At 44.2% G+C, this 18,271-nt stretch overlaps 1 protein-coding gene across 1 annotated transcript in view; it reads right to left on the bottom strand.

The window, feature by feature from the left end:
• The window catches only part of GMPR (guanosine monophosphate reductase), a gene marked incomplete at both ends in the record, with an annotated part of 39,796 nt that extends 24,409 nt beyond the window's left edge, over nt 1-15,387 (bottom strand). The window contains 5 exons of the mRNA XM_080610762.1: nt 1,368-1,449; nt 7,850-8,023; nt 9,681-9,764; nt 10,423-10,542; nt 15,301-15,387. Coding sequence (XP_080466888.1) covers nt 1,368-1,449; nt 7,850-8,023; nt 9,681-9,764; nt 10,423-10,542; nt 15,301-15,387 — 547 coding nt within the window. The remainder of the gene's footprint in view (nt 1-1,367; nt 1,450-7,849; nt 8,024-9,680; nt 9,765-10,422; nt 10,543-15,300) is intronic.
• Nucleotides 15,388-18,271: the final 2,884 nt, after the last annotated feature.

Raw genomic sequence — 18,271 nt, 5'->3', positions numbered from 1 at the left:
CACGGATTTTGCAGTATATATTGTCTGCTGTCTTCCTGGGCACAACTGCAACCTTTATTACATTTGCTGTGCCCAAATTATCCATTCATGGACCATAACTATTTGGCACTGCAATCTGCCAGCACTGCACTGGCTGATCACACCCATTCTGTAAGTGGCACTTGTGTTAGCCAGTTTAAAATCTATCCCACATATGGTGACTTCAGCTGCAGTCTAAGAAGAAAATTGCAAGAGAAAGAAGCACATGAAGAAATGCACAAGGGAGGACAATTAAAAAGACAATATGGCAGTATATGCCATACAACAATATTAGGGAAGGGAAGGTAGGAAAACCAAGAAGTTTAGGGTCCTCCCAATTACCCATGGGAATGTTGCAGTGATAGGTACATTAATGTAAGCTTTAGCTCCCAGGCAATAGTAATAGGTAGAGGCAATGTCATCCATACTTCACAATTAATACCATTTCATCTTTTGAATTGATGAAAGCATTGACAAGATGGGCAACCTCAGCTTAACAGAACACAAATCATAGAGCTATTCAGAAACTCTTTTCTTTTTATCTTTTCTTGATAGAAGTGGATACCTGAACAGAGTATCCTTTGAGCTTTTGCTGGGATGACTCAGCCTCTTTTCAACAGGCTAGAAAAAGTGCTCCTGAACACAACACATTATGAATTATAACGTCAGGCAATTCAGTGCTTCCAATAGCAGGCATCTACACTGCCAGAAGATGCAATATTTAACACTTTGCAGTACAGATCACTAGTATGCTGTCCATGTATATCTTAAACATGCTATGTGCAAAAGCACTGTTACTTTATTGACCGAACTGGGTCTAGGCATCCTAATGGGCAAGCAAAGAGCATTATACACTGGTTCCATCTGGACAACTCCTTGTAATAGTGTAACAGAGGGCAATGAGGATGACATGGTGGCTGGAGCACCTTCCACACAAGGACAGGCTGAGAAAATTGGGGCTGTTCAGCCTAGAGAAAAGAAGCTGCATGGTGACCTCATAGAAGCCTCCCAGTATCTCAAGGGGGCCTAAAAGGATGCTGGAGAAGGACTCTTCATCAGGGACTGTAGTAATAGGAAAACGAGTAACGGGTTTAAACTTAAAAACGGGAAGATTAGATATAAGGAAAAAGTTCTTTACTGTGAGGGTGGTGAGGCACTGGAATAGGTTGCCCAAAGAAGTGGTAAATGCTCCATCCCTGGCAGCGTTCAAGGCCAGGATGGAGAGGACCTTGGATGACTTGGTCTAGTGTGAGGCATCCTTGCTCATGGCAGAGGGGTTGGAACTAGATGTTCTTAAGGTCCTTTCCAACCCTAACTATTCTATGATTCTATGACTGGATTTGACTTACCTGGTCCGATACCCACTTTAATAATATCTGCTCCAGAAAGAATAAGTTCTTCTACCATCTCTCCTGTCACCACATTGCCTGCCTAGACAGAAGGAACAGTATCACATACATGGCAGATTTCAAGACTACTGCAGAAAAGACTACCTATGATAATGTAGAGAACTATGCAGAGTCAGAAAGAATACAGTTCACCATACTGTTTGTTCATTGCGCATGCCAAAGATTAAACAAATCATACAGGTACATTTTCAAGTCAAACAGATTTCATGATTGGTCCAGTTAACCCTGATTCTTCAGATCCCATCAGTATATCTGCTTTATCTTCCATCTCCCTAATCCTCACAGATTGGCTCTCAACCATACCATTCCTAACTGTAAGGGCTATACAGCCAAACTTCTCCCTTACACAGTACAACTCGCCTATCCCTCCTGTCCTGCCTATCCCTCCTGAACAGCCTATAGCCTCCATCCCATTTCCCTACCTTACTTTGTGAGAAAATGTTCTGATCTTACTTTAAACCCTGTCAAATCTCTATTTCCTTTAGGATTCAGTATTTTGACTACTGAAAGAGTAATAAGGTACTATTCCTGCCATTTTGTACACTGGTGGCAAAATTGGTACGCATATTTAGACTATGCAACCCTGCCCTGACAAGTGGTCATGCTCAATGCTGCAGAGGAAGGCTGTCCTGACAAGAAGATGCCCCCTTTATCCTGCCCCAGAGCATTGTGTCTGCTGCACTGACAGGTGGTGACACTCTGACATGGGGGTGACATAGCCCCACATGTGCAGCCTCATCTGCTGTGGAGATCTGAATTTAGTATCTAGACATGCTCAGAAAATCTCTTACGTAATGATATTCCAGGACTGAGCAAGTGTTTGTAGCAGTACTGATACGGGAAGAGCAGGAGGCGGATCTTAAAATCCTTACTTTGTATTTTCTAAGTTTTTATTGAAACAAAACTGCTGAAGTCAACAGGAGCTACCCAGGGAATATGGGTAAGACCTATTCTCCACTCACTGATTTTTGGCTCTTATTTCACCATTTATTTGTTTTTACTGAATTTTACTTCCCCTTTTATTAGCCTGAAACAGCTGACAAGCCACCATCTGAAGCACTTATAAAAACAATGATACTGTTAGGCAGCAATTTGTGGTCTATAACACAGGACCACTTAACTTTGCTCAAAGCTGCACAATATTGATTAAAAATAAACTGAAAGAAAATAGGACAGGAAATAAAGAATATATAATAGGTACATTGTTTCCAGATAAGTGCTGCTTCCTTTCTGCCCAGTGGTAATTTGTTACACTATGTGCTGTGCACTCCAAGGTGGGGTGACAGAGAGCACGCTGCTTACAACACTAAAGAAGCAGTTTACATCTGGATGGCAGATGACTACCTATGCAGTATAACATGCATCACATTAGAACTTGGTGAAATACTGGAGTACATGTAACAAATTCATGATGAGAAATGAATGGGTATTAAAGTCAGCGGCTCCATGAGATCTGGGATCAAATATGGATCAAACTTAAAACAGCAGCGTTTCTTATTAGCAGAGCACAGTGGGTTGTCAAACTGTCTCTTCAGAAATGCTAACTAGACATTTAATTCTAAGTTACTGCTAGAGAGGGTGGAACTCCGTATTGTTGATTTAAAATGATCATCCTAGCAGGAAAAAGCACTTATGTCCCCAGCATACATTTTTTTCTTGGAATGCATGTACATGCATAGGTGGTTTCCGTCTTTCTGAATCTGCAGATCCTCAACAAATTTTCAGGGAAGACATAGAGCTCTACATAGCAGACTTCAACCTGCCAAAGACAGGCATGCTTCTTCCAAGGTATCTTTTGCAGACCTCAGACAGCACAAAAAAGCATCACTACATGAGAGTGACAGCTACCTGTATGTGAAGAGACCCTAGTATCACAGCTGAAGAGCAGGGAAAGCCATTTTCTCACATTCAGCTGAACTCTACTTCTACTGAAAACAATGCTTGCTTTACCATGATGCCAGCAGGACAGCTGAATAGAGGCAAAAGGGCTTTTGAAAGCCTCACCTGTATCGTAAAGCCAGAATACTTAAACTAAAAAAATGTGAAAAGGTGACTATTGAAAGATTGAGATTACAGAGATGAAAACCCCTTAAAACTAACTAAGAATATAAAGTAAGTAAAGTAATTGCAACTTGTACAAAGAAGCCACGACAGACAATACATTTTGTAGTGTATTTGGGCAAGTAGTCAGGGAATACAGTAATTGGCAGAGGTATTGTGTTAGTGAAAACCGTGCTTGTCTTACTGATGAGCTCATGTATCAATGTATTTCTAATCTGCTGCAAAACTTACTTTTTGATACAACCCAGTAATTACCTTACTGTTAATCTAACTTTGGTACCCCTGGCAGTAAATTTAACAGTATCAGTAACAACTGATGAGGTAAAGTCAGGTAAACTACCATGCTTTCAGTGTGGTCAGTTACCAGGGGCTACAACAAATTACCCCGTCTGTGGGCTTGTCCTTACACACTCAGGGCAACATTCCACTGTACCGTCACTCAGTGTGAGGTTTTAAGTGAGTGACACCCTGGCTCATTCTAGCACTATCCAGGATGACTGTACTGTGTGTCAGTCCTGAGGGAAATCCTTGCCTCATGAAAGTCAAAGGGAGTTTCTCTACTGACTTTAATGGGATCAAGATTTCACCTAACAGGATTATAAAGGCTACAGCTTCTCTAACAGAGATACAAAATTAGTGAACACAGTAGGGCAGTGCCTCTGAATTTCAGTCAGGCATTTGATACAGTGCCTCATAAAAGCCTGCTATAAATATCGACTCACACTGACTAAGACAGCAACACTGCTGCACTGATTGAAATCTGCTGGCAAATGGCAATGGATAAAGCTGGGGAGAAGTATCTGTGACAACAGTTCTCAAACTTTCTTCTTGTATCTTAGAGGAAAGCACAGTCTGTGCCTCCACACTATCAGAAACACTGCCAAAGGACACTTCCCACCCACCAAAGCAAGGGGTGATTTACCGTAAGATGGAGAAATGATGCCCTTTGTGACACTGAGGTGGGTGTTTGCACTCAATATTGTGACTGACCCTAAAGACCCTCAGTATCTTAACTGTCTCCCACCCTGGTATCCCAGCTGGCCCCTGCTCTGAGACCCCAGCCCTGGTGGACACACCATGACTGCACTGACTCTGCTGCTTGCTTCAGAGATAAACAGGGAGCAGTACGCATAGGCTTCTCTGACTGAATTCTGCCTCTACTAAGGCCCTGAAAAGCTCTGCTACTGACTTCAAGAGCAGCAACAGTTTCTGGCTCATGCTGCTTCCCTCTGCTCCTGCTTTGTGATTCCACTTGCCTCCCTCTCTGGCTCACATCTGCAGGTGCTACTGCACCTGCAAGTCTGCTCCTGCCCCAGCCTCTTCCTTCCTGCCATACTCCATGTTCCTCTCCCTAGGGTTTTGTCTGGATAATGAACAGAGAGCACTACAAAAAGAGAAATTCAGGATAAAAACTTGGCAAAGCTTGCTGGCAAAGATGTCTTAGCTTGCTAAACAGACTTCCAGTGAAATGGAAGAACCCTAGTGTCTACAACTATACTAATAAAGACTACGCTTACTGTAATATAAAGTCTCTGACCCTCCATAATGAATGTCAACTGAAGTTTGCCTTAGACTTTAGTAAGTAGGCACAACACAAGCACATGATGCTGTGCTACAACAGAACGCCCCACTGGACTATTACTCGTGATTCTGCAGGGCAGTGCTGCATTTGTGATACTCTCAGGAGACTTGAATACTGCTTCTTCCTCCATCCTCAATCTAACAAGTGATTTAAGGCAAGTCATGTTGTACCTTTGTGCCCCTGTTTGTCCTCCTTATCTTTAGTGTTCCCTGGAGAAACTGATCTTCTGTGTAAATTAATATGAAAGGCAGGAGCGTAAAGAGCTTGTGTCAAAGCCAGGAAGAGAAAAATGAGGTAATGTGATTATAAAAGCAAGTATTTAAAAAGACAAAACCATGCCTTTGAAAGGCTGTTACACAAGAGACATCCTCCATCTGCACTAGAGTACCAGCCACAGAGAGTACTACGTTAACCACGGTTGCTTTGCACATCACCTTTCAGTCTCAGAGCTGAACCCATTACGTGGCCCCTGGGAACACACTTTTTCTGAGACCCAGGGTTGGGTTACTCTTATGTACTGAACTGCAGCTTACTGGAATGAATGGTCATACTGAGGAAAGCAAACAAGACAGCCCGTAAGGTCCTGGAGATCACTTTCAGCTATGAGAAAGCTTCTTTATTTATATACCTATTTAACTGCTAATCCTTTTGTTTGAAAGCCACAATAGCAGAGAACATACTGCAGGCATAGCATAGAAACATCAAAGCAGACAGAACAGGAAGCAGCAGGACATGTCTTCCAGAGTACCATAAAAAGAAGCCTAGAGGAGCTCCTGCATTTCAGCCAGGAATGGCCTCAGAAGACCATTTTGGCACAGAGTGTAAACTCAACTCATTTGGAAGTGGGGTTAAGATGTCTGTCCCTACTTGAATCAGAGACTTTCAGGGACTGCACAGACTCTGGAGGCTTTGGAGCACAGAAGGTTTTTTAACACCCCAAGTTCGTTAGCATGCTCTTAGGAACAGAAATTATCCCTGTTCAGGAGGTGAAAAACATAAGCCATACTGAACCACGTTCGGAGGAAGGAGCTACAATCAAAGAAGGCAACTGAAAAGGTCAGGGCTGTAGATGCACCCAAGGAGGTGGTGCTATCAGAACAATGAGACTTGAAGTAGCAATAACCTTAGTCATAGAAGCAGAGAAACTAAGCAGGTAGCTTAGAAGACATGGGAGGTGGATGAAACTGGGTTAAGGACCCTGGACTAAAATTTGGGCTTGATACCCGACTTTGACATTGGCCTCTGGGCAATTCATCTTGGTTGAGTTCCCTCCTCAGTCAGCAGTCTGTGTGGAGATGGAGAAGAAGGTGACATACTGTTTTCTTTCCACTTCTGATTGGAAGATCTATTATTTTTAACTATGTGGTTTAAGCTCCCTTCCACAATTCTTCAAGTCAAAGACACTGGGGTAATCATGTCACCAAGGACAATAATTCAGATCCAAGGCAAAGGAACAGCTTCTTCCTGTTCCTTAGCAGTGAACATCAAGTTGGAAGCTCAAAAAGCCTACATCTATCATTTCATGCTTCCAAAAGCTCTCCCCAAAGCTATGGGAAATATGGCCATACCAAAAAGGTTCCCACGTCTGCTGGTAGCTGTTGAAGGATGCCTATTCATTAGCTTATGGTATCCCAGAACCCCACAGGCATTCCAGCCCACTTCCAATCTCCAATGCCACCATCATTCAGAGGCAAGAACACTTCCTCTGACATGCGAGGAAGGAATGCAGCCTCCTCTGAGCTGCCTGAACATACAGTTCCCTATTGAACTAAGTCAGAGTATGCATATATGACCATTTTTACTTCACATTTACTTTAGATGTGTGAAGCTGTGCGTCTGGCATGAAAAAGTGAGAAAGTGTTGCCTAAACACATGATTGTGGGTTTTTTTTTTTGCTTGAATAAAGCTTGGTAATCTCTTGAAGAGTCTACTGCTTGTTTGAGAATTTCTGCTATTCACATGGAACAAATTCAGACCCATTTCTTTAAGGGCCCTAGGAAACAAGCAGGACAAGTAGGGTTCTGCTGTAAGGAGTCCTGTGTCAATCCTACACTCTTAGTGCAAAAAAGGGCTGAAGGAAATATGGCATTAGCACTCTAAGAAAGGATAGTACATGAAGGTACATGAAAAGCTCCAACATTGACTGTTTTGCTCCCTGATGACCCTGTTCACAATTGCCCTGTTCACAACACCCCTATGAATCTTATCATAGGCAAAGATTAGTCTACATTCAGCTGCCTTCATAGTGATCTTATAGACGAAAACAGCCATTGGCCTCAATTGGCTAAAAACGTTGATGCATTCCCACAGCAAACCTCTGATTTGGATCACCAAAATAAACCTACATACTTTGTAAGTCACGTTTGGTGTGGCAAGGAGGATGCAAGTAGTAAAAAAAAAATTGGATACACCCAGCCTGCCGTGCCACATCAAACTGCTGTATCAGAGCACACACTGAACATTCCCACAGAAATTATCAACAATGGAAGACTGGCAATGGCAATATGTTATTAACAGCCATAATTTGGCTCAGAGTCTACATCTTGCTGAATATAAAGGGTATTGAATAGAGCTGTCTGCACACATTTGTCCAGAAGGGGTTTGAGTCAGACCTTTCTTTCCTTCTCTCTTTCCTTCTCTCTTCCATTTCCTCTCATTAAATGAGCACTCAGAGACTGATGGAGCTACCACAGCGGTGCTGATTCCTACCAACCAACCTCTGGGCCCCGTTCCTGGACAGAATTCCCACACACCCCCTCAACCCTCACTACACACTTACCATAATGGTGTGGTGTGGGAACAGGGCACGGACAGACTTCACAAACTCCACAAAATGCTCTGAATAGCCATTTGCCACATCCAGGCAAATGTACCTGACAGGTGGAATGGCCTCCAGAATACTTGTTAGCTTGTCCAAATCAGCTTTTCCGCTACCCGAGCTTGCTGCTACATGCTAGAAAGACAGGGAGAACAACAGGGAGTAGCAGCTTGTCAAAACTGGCATAAACACACACTTCATGTATCTTTACCTGCATAGTCTTGGGACGACTTGTGCTGGAAACTAGTGAAAAATCACATTACATACTACAAAATAAATACCCTTCTGCAAATATCAGTACGCTGCTTCTATTTCATTTTAAGGCTCTAAAATAAAGCAAAATTAGCATTTTTATCAGCTCTTAATTCACAACAGGGTTCTCATACGCAAATATGATCACCTGAGATGGATGAAGGCTCAGCTGTACCCATATTAACACAAACACAGAAGAAGCCCTTACTTGGTGTATTTCCAGGAAAGCAAAATGGCAAAATCTGTGGCACTGACAAGAGTGGAATCTGGGTCTTTTAAGTTCACCAAACACACCCTTGAAATCCAGAATCACAGAACAGTTGAGCTTGGAAGGGACCTCTGGAGACTGCGTAGTCCAACCCCTTGCTCAAGCAGGGTCAGCTACCATTTAAAACAAACAGATTTCTTCCTCCTTTGTTTTCCTGTAAGTTCTTTCCAATAGAAAAATAGTTTCCACAGCTACTGGCCCACAAATCCTCTGCAGAGATCCAAGGTCACAGAGCAAGTCACTATTTAATCACTAGGAGATCCTACTCCAGTAATTATGAATCACAAATAAGCTAAGTGCCAAAGCGCTCAGACACAGGATATTCCTGAGACCACTATCTATCCTACAGAGGCACATAAGCTACCCTGATGAACCTAAGTTATCAGCTATTTCTCAGACAATCCTGTAATCAACAGTCTTTATAATACAATTCTAATATGTGTGATAGGTGAAGATACAATACAGCTGTGTTCTTTTCTACATAGAAAGTCTCAAAACTGCACTGAACTCTGAGGAGGAGGGGAGACAGCAAGGCACACTCCTATACTGCCTCTCCTGATGTAGGGGCCAGCCAGAAGAACACAGAAGAAATCCAGATATGAAGAAGTTGAAACTTACATCAGTGTTTTAATTTACTAAATTGTGTTTCTCTGTAATGGTTCAGGCTAGGACTCTGTGGACAAGTTGGGCAGCACAGCTAGTAGCAGCACAGCATGAGCTCTAGTGCAAGGAGGTCAATGGAAGACGCATATGCTCTGACAACTTTCAATGCCCAGCTCTGCTTGGACCCGGCACCTGGGCCCTGACAGCCCGCAGGCTCTGGATCCACTTGCACACCTGACAGCAAAGACTCTGCCTATCACAAGAGTGTGCAGGGCCAGTTTGTTGTTGCATTGCTCAGGGCTACTTGCATTTGTGGTCTTCGGCTTCTCCATCACCAGCACTACGACAACTCCCAACAGCAACAGAAGCACAGCAGTTAGACCTATTCCCAAGTATTTCCTTCTTCTTTGCTCAGGATACTTCTCCATTTCCATTCCAAGCACATATAAACTTTGCCTTTTTTGCATCTTAATATAAGCACTTTCATAATGGACTCACATAGCTATTCTTTTTAAACTGGGACAAGCCACTTCCCTTGATGCATGTAAGAACAGCAAGTATCTTCATTCCTCAAAACTTCATTTGACAACAATATTCCCAAGAGACTCCAGTGTATGTGAGTTCAGAACAAAGCAATAAACCATAATAATTTACAGTATGAAAATGTACCTCAAGGCATTCTGGGTGATTGGCAGCAAACAGTTTCCATTCTTCCAGAGAATAATGCTTGTGAATTGCAGTGAACATTGCATGCTAGCAAAAATAAGAAAACTGATATTAATGTCCAAGTTAGACATCTTTCCCTCAGCTGTGGAATAACAAGATACCAGAAATTCCCATTTTAAATATAGGCTCCTCCTGCTTGAAAAAAGCAGTAACAGTAACAGACAAAGCCACTCCAAACAGCTTTTCAAAGGTAACTTAGCATACTTAGCTGACCTTTCGGGATCATGTTTCTGATGTGTTTCATGAAGTTATCATAAATATTTTGAATGTGCTTAAGCACTGCAAGAAAGTAACCTGATCTTGAGGACAAAGGTTAGTTAACTCACAACTCCTGACTGCTGCAGCTTTATCTAGTAACCTCACTTTCAAAAATGTTGTCAGCTAATAGTTTTTCTCTGGAAGGTCTGTATTTTCACAATACAAAACTCAAAAACTAAGCTCTAGAAGCTCCACATGAAGCTGAGTTACACCCAAGATGGAAGCTTCCTGGTAAGCATCGCCACTGAAACTATCTTGTATTTGGAGCTGTAAAAGCACAGCTGCTTTGCAGTGAAACACCACCTTCTTGTTCTGGATTTTTTTAACTCATGCCCCGCTGCTCACCAACATAGGTAAAAACTAACAAGGACTGCTCACAATCACCCAGTGGCTTCCAAATTGTTGCAAAACTAGAATCAAGACTTACTTTTGCCATAACCACAGCCATTTCAAATGTCCCCACAGTGTCCATGTTTGCCACTATAATGGGAATTCCTGTGTATGTCTGCTTGGAGTTGCGGAAGGTGAAGGTCCGTGTAAGGTCAACCTGCAATGAATAGGCACATATTCTTTTAAGAAACTGGCTGAAATCTAACATGAGTTTTGCTACTGACTTCAGATACAGCAGGTTTAAACACTGCTTCTTAATTTTCCTCGCATTTCCTGTTTTTCCTCCTTTCATTCTACTATTACATCATTTATTTTGCTACAACTTCTGCCTTCCAAGCAAGAAAATACAGAAGTAAAAAAATGTTTCCTGTGTTAAAGAGTTCTCACTGAAGAAAAAGAGAATCAAAATTAAAAACAAACAAAGCAAAACAAAACAAAGTCAGAAGGGATTGGAAAGAAAGGACACTGAGGACTGTGGATTATTTTATATAGAAGTAACCTCAGCTGTTTCTTTGGCTGCCTGAGAAGCCCAAGTTGTATTCCCAGCTCCACAGAAGTCAGAACTGGAACTCCCTCTGTGTCCAGAAAGCACAAAGGGCTTTGTTCCAATCTCTAATATAAATGACAATGTAATAAAGCAAGCGAGGTTGACTATGGTTATCAGCACTTTTGCCATACAACATCACCAATCATACCCTGGCTTATTAAACCACGAAGCTACTAATTTCTAAGTTAATTTCTTACATCATCCTTTAACTTCAAAGTTATTTCTTCTTCTGCATTCTGAAACAATCAGGCATTTTGTTCCTTATACTTGCAAGAGGTAACATCAAATTTAGATCAGTTCCCACTGGTCTACTTAGCATCTTGCAATAGGAGGGTAAAAAGTCTCTAAGAAATGCACCCTGTTAAGATGTGGGGTTAGTCTCTTTAGTAACAGTGAAAATGAAGGCTCTTTTATAGTTTTTATTACTCCTCACTTCAGCTTTAATCCAGGAACATTCAGAGATCTGAACTGAACTGCATCACCAGAAAGGAAGCAATATAAAAAATATAAGACTTTGATTATTTATTTACAACATATGTTGAACACTGTCATACTGCAGGCTACATTATGATTGATTAAGGTGGTGGGGGAGTTTATTACTGATCTGTAAGAGAAAGAAGTTGGTTCCTCAGTGATATACTGTGAAATGGGTTCTCATTTTATATAAGCTCATAAGGGAAGGGTCACTTCAGTGAACAAGCTAAGATACATCTTAATGGAGACTCATCCTTCTTTCCATTTACTATCAGAGAAGCCCAATTCTCTGCCCATCACTGTGACATATTTATGAGAATTTTTGCTGCAGCAAGCCTGAGAAAATAGTATGAAGAACATAAGTATGAAACACGTATGAAAAATTAATGTATTTTGCTTCGCTTTAATCCTATTTATTAACTAAAACCAAGGGAAAAAAAGATAGGATCACATAACCAGTTTTACAACAGCACCAGAACCACTGCTTTACATTTTTACAGGGGAAAAACATCTCTTTCAAATGAACTTAAAGTAGAGAAGAAGAGTACACTGAAGAAAGGAGTGAGGCAAAATGAAAAGTTATGCAAGGCCATTACTCTTTCAGTGACTCTTACCTCCAGTTACTCTAGCCTTTTATGTGATTTCTTTTAGCCAGATGTCCAGATGGATTTCGTGCAATTTTTAACACAACTGATAATACTGCAAGAGAAGGCATTTATGAGGGACAACTGTGGAGTATCCCCTAATGAGGCTTTTGCTCTGTAAGAGCAGGGGAAATGGCACCCTCGGTTGGAGGTATTTATGGGGTGCCCTCGTTCTCCAAAAAGCCAGTACCAGATGTCTGGGAAGTGAACCTAAGAATTAGTCAAGTTTTGAAAGACTCTTTCCATAGCCTACCTTCCCAGGTCTCAGGAAGCTGATGTTTAGAGACCTTCAAAGACACCGGTATCCCCCAATCCACTGTAATAAATAGCCACTCATAGACAAAGAACTTGCTTTGTGAATTTTTCATTCCTTCACACCTTTAGCCTCTCCAATATCCCACAGCAATAAATTTCAAAGATGAATCATACGTTGCATAAAAACTACAACCTTTGCATGATAATTTTACATTCAGTACTTCCTGCTTCTTGTTTTGTGAGAGACAGTCAATAGCCACTTCTCAGTTTCACCTATTCCATTCCACTCGTTACTTCACAGACTTCTAGCATATCCTCCATAGCTGCTCCTTCTCCTTCTACTGAACAGTCCCAGTGTGTTCAGTTTTTCTCTCATGTGGAAACCAGTCAATACTGCTGATCATCCTGGCTGCCATTTTCTGCACCTATTTTAACATATTATGCTGTTCTTGTTTAGGGATCACCAGAACTGTGTACTCAAAACGAACATACTGGGGAGCATCACAAAACTAAATGGTTTTCCTTAGTTCCTCTAGAAGCACTTTTGGCCATCTCTTCATCTCTTTCCTGAGCAGCAACACCTAATTTATATAGCTTGCTGTTCTATGCATTACAAGAAAATAACTTCTGACTCTAGGATTTCTCACCATCAATCAACAACAGTAGAAGTTTCTTCGGAAAGAAAAAAATGAGATTTATTTCCTAACTCCTACCTAGATCCTCGACATAAGAAAGTACTAGGATACTGGCTGCCCTGTTAAAGCTCCCTGGACTCACTTGAATTTACAAATTTAGATTAATGACTAGAATTTCTACAGGACACTTGTCTGGAGAATGGACAGCCTGCAGCAGCAAGTCCAGCAAAGAGAAGCATAGCAGGTACGTGAGTACCAAGACCCCACTGACAGATAATGCTGCTCCAACTTCAATCATTGCTTTAGCCAATTTTGACACCTGAATTTAAGCTTCAAATTTTCTGGTATCTTTTCAAAAAGAGAAAGCAATCATGGAAAATGAAGACAGTACAAAGAACCAAAACCAAGTGCCAACACAGCAGACCTTCAAGAAGAGCTGCAAACACCCCAAACCACCTCGCTATGAAGCTGACTTAATCCTAGTTACTGCATAAAAAGCTATCCTTGCACAAAGTAAGCCATTCACACCAGAGAAACAGACACTTGCTGATATAAGGTTCAAAGCAGCAGCTTGCTGGGTAACAGGCACTGTAGTGTGCTGCCTCTGTTCCTCTGCCAGAACTATTTATTTATATTCTTGTTTTGAAACAGGCTGGGGCTGTCCGTTTTAGATCTGGCTTTCACAGACACTGTTTATTCCTGTTGCTACAGCCTCTGTGATGGTGTCCAATTTCTTAACCTTCATCGGTTTCCACTGACCCCCCTCATGACATCCACTTTTTCTTATGTGAAAAGGTTTTAACAGTTCATCATACCCACCCGTTACAACCCTGCCATATCGGCTCGTGTTCCTCCTATCGTTTTCCCTTCCCAGCAGCCCTTCTTTCCACTGCCTGCAAGCAGCTAAATATACAAGACACTGCACTTGAAGGAGCCATGTGTCACTCGGTGGAGCACAGCTCCACCTGTTTGCCAGGCCAGCACACTGAATTTTGAAGAGGGACCAAGCGAATTGACAGAAATAGCCTGCAGGCCTTATGCGCAGTTAACTGCACCAAACAAGGAGTTACTCAGCTGGGACACCGTTCCTTGTAAATTAAAAAAGACTAGGAGATTACCCTTCTACCAAGAGGAGCCCTCCAATGGCAAACACTTTCAATAATTGCAGAAAGTGTTGCTTAGTTGTTGCGCTCAAAGTCCTTTGCGATAGGCCTGTAATAAACACGGCTATCCTGCTTCCTTTTCCAGTCTTGTCTTTCTTACCTCACCTGATTTGTCTCGGTCTCTCTCACAATTCCGCTTCCCCTGGAGAAAAGTTTAATCCTCTTTCCATCCCCCAACACAATGTAATTCCTTCATTAGTCAAGCTAAATCCTTTGCTAACCTTGGGGTTATGTGAGGTAAATGAGAAGGCACCTTCAATCCCGAGGCAGCCATCTTTTTTTGTAGAGGCAACCCTCAGGAGATTTCCTGGGGTCTTTCCTGATCCCTGCTCACAAGTAACTACAGCGATATCCCAGCTAATAGCAGCCCTGGGCCACCAGGGACTCGGAGCCCCAGGCAGCCTTGGTGACAGGGGGATGGCTGGGATATCCCCACACAGCAGAAGGAGGCAAGGTCATGGGGGTTAACTCAAGTGAGAGTGAAACGCACCCCACGTTTCCTCCTGACAGGATCCCAGCCCGGCGTACGCTGTGCCGCGGGAAGCACTCCCCAGCATCTTCGCGGGTTGTTTTTTGGTAGTATTTTTCATAAAGAGCACGTCAGTTCCTCGGTAACAGCACTGTCCGCGACACCCGGGGCTGAAAGCGAAGGTGCCCGTCACTCCGCACCCCCCGCTTTTGCCGGCCCAAGCTGCGAGGCGCATAACCGGACAACCCCCCTGGTCCGCAGCGGGACTGGCAGAGCTGCCGGTTCGCCGCTGCCCCCACGGCAGGCGGCCTCCTAGAAACCGGAGATCACCCCCCGCTCAGCGCCGCAGAGATCCGCAGAAGCACCTGTCAGGAGCAAACAATCCGCCCTTCTCCTCTTCCCCCCCCCCCCCCCTCTTTATTTTTGCTGAGGAGCGGGGAAGGACAGCGCGGCACCAGCTCTAGCGCCCGCCACCTCCTGCTCCGCCGGGGCTCACCCCGCCAAAGGGCGGGCTGGGGGACACACACACCGCGGGCTCCGCAACCCTGGCCTCGTCCTCCCCTCCTCCCAGCAGCGGCGGCATCCCCCCCAGCCACGTAGAGGGCGTTTCGCTCGGGGAAGGCATTGCTACGTTAGAATGGAGAATAAAAATAAAGCAGGGGGGAGGGGGGTTAAGGAAGTTAGGCTCTGAGACCGGGGAAAAGCATGCTGGGTTTGAGTGCCCCCACCTCTGATCTGCTTTTGAGGCTGCTTCTTTTAGGTCTTAGCAGGACATCTTTAAAGTCCAGTTTGAGGTCTGCGTCTACCCGGGGCATCTTGCTGGGGTGGCGGGGGACGGGGATTGAGGCTCTCCTGGCGGCGGTGGCGGTCCCGCCGCGCTCTCTCCGCTCCGCTGCACCGCGCCGCCTGCAGAGCCGCACCGGCCAAAGCCCGCGGGCCGCGCAAGCAGCCTATTTATAGGACTCGGGCGGCGCGGCTCGGGCCCCGTCGCTTTATGAGGAGAGGGTTGGTTTTAGGTGGGTAGCCGGCCACCCCTTGCCCTTTATCCCCGCAGACACCCCTGCCTCTCCGCCGGGCTGGGCGCTCTGTTGTGTGGCGATGGAGGACGGGGGGAGACGGGGACGCGACACCCTTCCGCAGCTGCCCGTGCGGGGCGAGGCGCGGGCACCACCGGCAGCACAACGGCCTTAAGGGCAAAGCAAGGGCAGAGGAAATGGCAACTCCATGTGACCGAGCGGGCGGCCGCCGCGTGTGGGAGCCCGGCGCTCCGGGCGGTAGCTGAGGGCTGACCTCATATCTTGCCCCCCCCACCTTTCACCGCCCCGGGCGACGGTTGCGCACCGATGGTTCGGACCAGCCGCCGCCCGGAGCAGGGGCGGCCCTGAAGCGGCCTCACCGACGGAGGCTGCGGCGCTCCCCAACGTTTTTAGGGCGGCTGCTGCACGGCCCCAAACTCTGCCTCCAACGATGTACGGGGGCAGCCTTTGGTCTCCGTGCGCTCTGGTGGAAACCTGACTCAGCCAAAGCCTGGCCCAGTCCCTGACCAGCATCCTCCGGTAGAATTGAGCATTGCCCAGTTCCTGGGACTGTCAGAACTGGTTCTCACCTGCCTGCAGAGCAAAGGGCTGGTACATGTTTTCGGCATTATAGACGCTGAGAAATGTGCAGCTGGTTGGTCATAGGAGAGCAGCCACAGCACCATCCACCCGGAACTGCTTCTACACAACAATCTCCTATTTTACTATGTCTAGAGAAACAACAGGGAGGGTTGGTGGTTTTTTTTGCCCTCCATAGCATGGAGGTGCCTGAGTTGTGACTTTATATCATCTGTTTTCAAGGGCTAGCCACTGTTCAACACGCAGCCGCAAAACCACCATAGCAACAGGATTACACATGCTGGGTTCATGTACATCCGTTGGCACAGGGATCAATGCGATCAGTATCATCTGATACCAGGTATCATATGAGGTGACTTTCATGGGAGTTTTGAGTCTTAAAGTCTCATTAATTATGAAGTCAGTGGGCTGTAAGATTTGGACTTCTTTGGAATTCACGTAAGCCTTGTCAGTGACTGGAAACTGAAGCACAGGAGGGTCATGGCTGGCTTCCCTTCCTCAGCCGCATTGCAGGATGAGGCAGTGCCCTCTTCATTATCTGGAAGCTGCACACATCTGGTTCAACACCCTGCTTCCAGAATAGCTCTTTTACACCTCTTTGCCCAAGTGTCCCAGATAATCAAATGTGCAAAAGCATGAGGCCCAGGCTTTACACATCAGGCAGGGTATTTGAGTGCTTGCAGTTTTGAATGTGGTTTCCAGGAAGCCTCAAGGCTTCAAAACTCCAGGTGATGTTGCAGGAGTGCCTTGCCACTGTGGATATTTCCCATAGCAATATTACAGTGGAACACACTTTAGAGTTAGTCTAATTTGCATAACAGAAGCCATTCACTTGGTGGTTTTTTTCACTGGCTTCAACAACATACCAGAACTGCTAAAATTTATCCTTCAGACAGATAGCCACATCTCCCACCACTTACTGTTCAGTAATAAATCAACATTTTGTTCAGGAGCAGAGAGTACTGATGAGAATGGGTCTGTGAAAATGACATGCCTGTAGCAGAGTATTGAGAATGGAGAAAAAACAAATGCCTTCTGTCTGTGCCTGGCACCATGTCTTCTCTTTGCCCTCATGGCAGGCATGTGATGCTGAGAAGAAAGAAAGAAGCCACTGCGCTGCACTGTGAATTTGAAAGGTCAGCACTGTCATGGGGAGTAGGAGATGGAGGCTAGCAGTGATACTTGTAAGCCCCAGAAAATCCATGCCTCATGCTGTTTCTCATTTGTGGTATTTTTAGTTTCTACTCACAGAACTCATGGTGCTATTTTTCTGTATCTTCTAATATCCAGTCTTTTCCACATGTACACATACTAACAGACTAGTTGAGTCTCTTAGATCAGCTCTTGTGTTCTGGAAAATTTACAGAGTTTGAAGTCTTCCGGTTCCTTACTTCAAAATGTATTTTCTGTAATTAAAACTATAGTTTCTTGCTAAATAAACTCTGCCTTTTTAAGTATCCTTTCTGAAGAATCACATTGATATCACAACCAGAAGTGAAGATCACTTCGTTATGCATTTTTGTTATTCCTCTTTACACCCGCAGTGATCCCATGTTACCTGTTTGTGTTATGGAACAGAGTTATTCAGCCAAGCTGTAGGCAGTTTTAGTAACTACAGGCCAGTCAGCCTCACTTCAGTGCTGGGGAAGGGGATGGAACAAATAATCCTGGAAAGCATTTCCAAGCATATGAAGGAAGAGAATGTGACTGGAAGTAGTTGGCATGAATTTATGAAGATAAAAATCATGCTCAGCTAACCTGATTACCTTCTATGTAGAAATAACTAGTTCGGTGGATGAGAAGAGAGCAGTGGATGTTGTTTATTTTGACTTTGGCAAGCCTTTTGACAGAATCCCAATAACATTTTCATAGACAAACTGATGAAGTGTAGACTAGCTAAAAAGACCATGAAGTAGACTGGAAACTGACTGAACTTCTGGGCTGTAAGGGTTGTCATCAGTGACACGAAGTCCAGCTGGAGGTCAGTCATTTCTGGTGTACCAGGTTAATTGCATACGGCATTAAAAACACCCATGTTATCCATGCTCAGTTTTCTTCTAATTTAAATAAGACCACTTTCCTC

Source organism: Psittacula echo (genome assembly GCF_963264785.1).
Source record: "Psittacula echo genome assembly, chromosome: 2".
Classification (NCBI taxonomy): domain Eukaryota; kingdom Metazoa; phylum Chordata; class Aves; order Psittaciformes; family Psittacidae; genus Psittacula; species Psittacula echo.
Note: the sequence above shows the minus strand (reverse complement) of the source record. Positions and strands in the feature narration are given on the sequence as shown.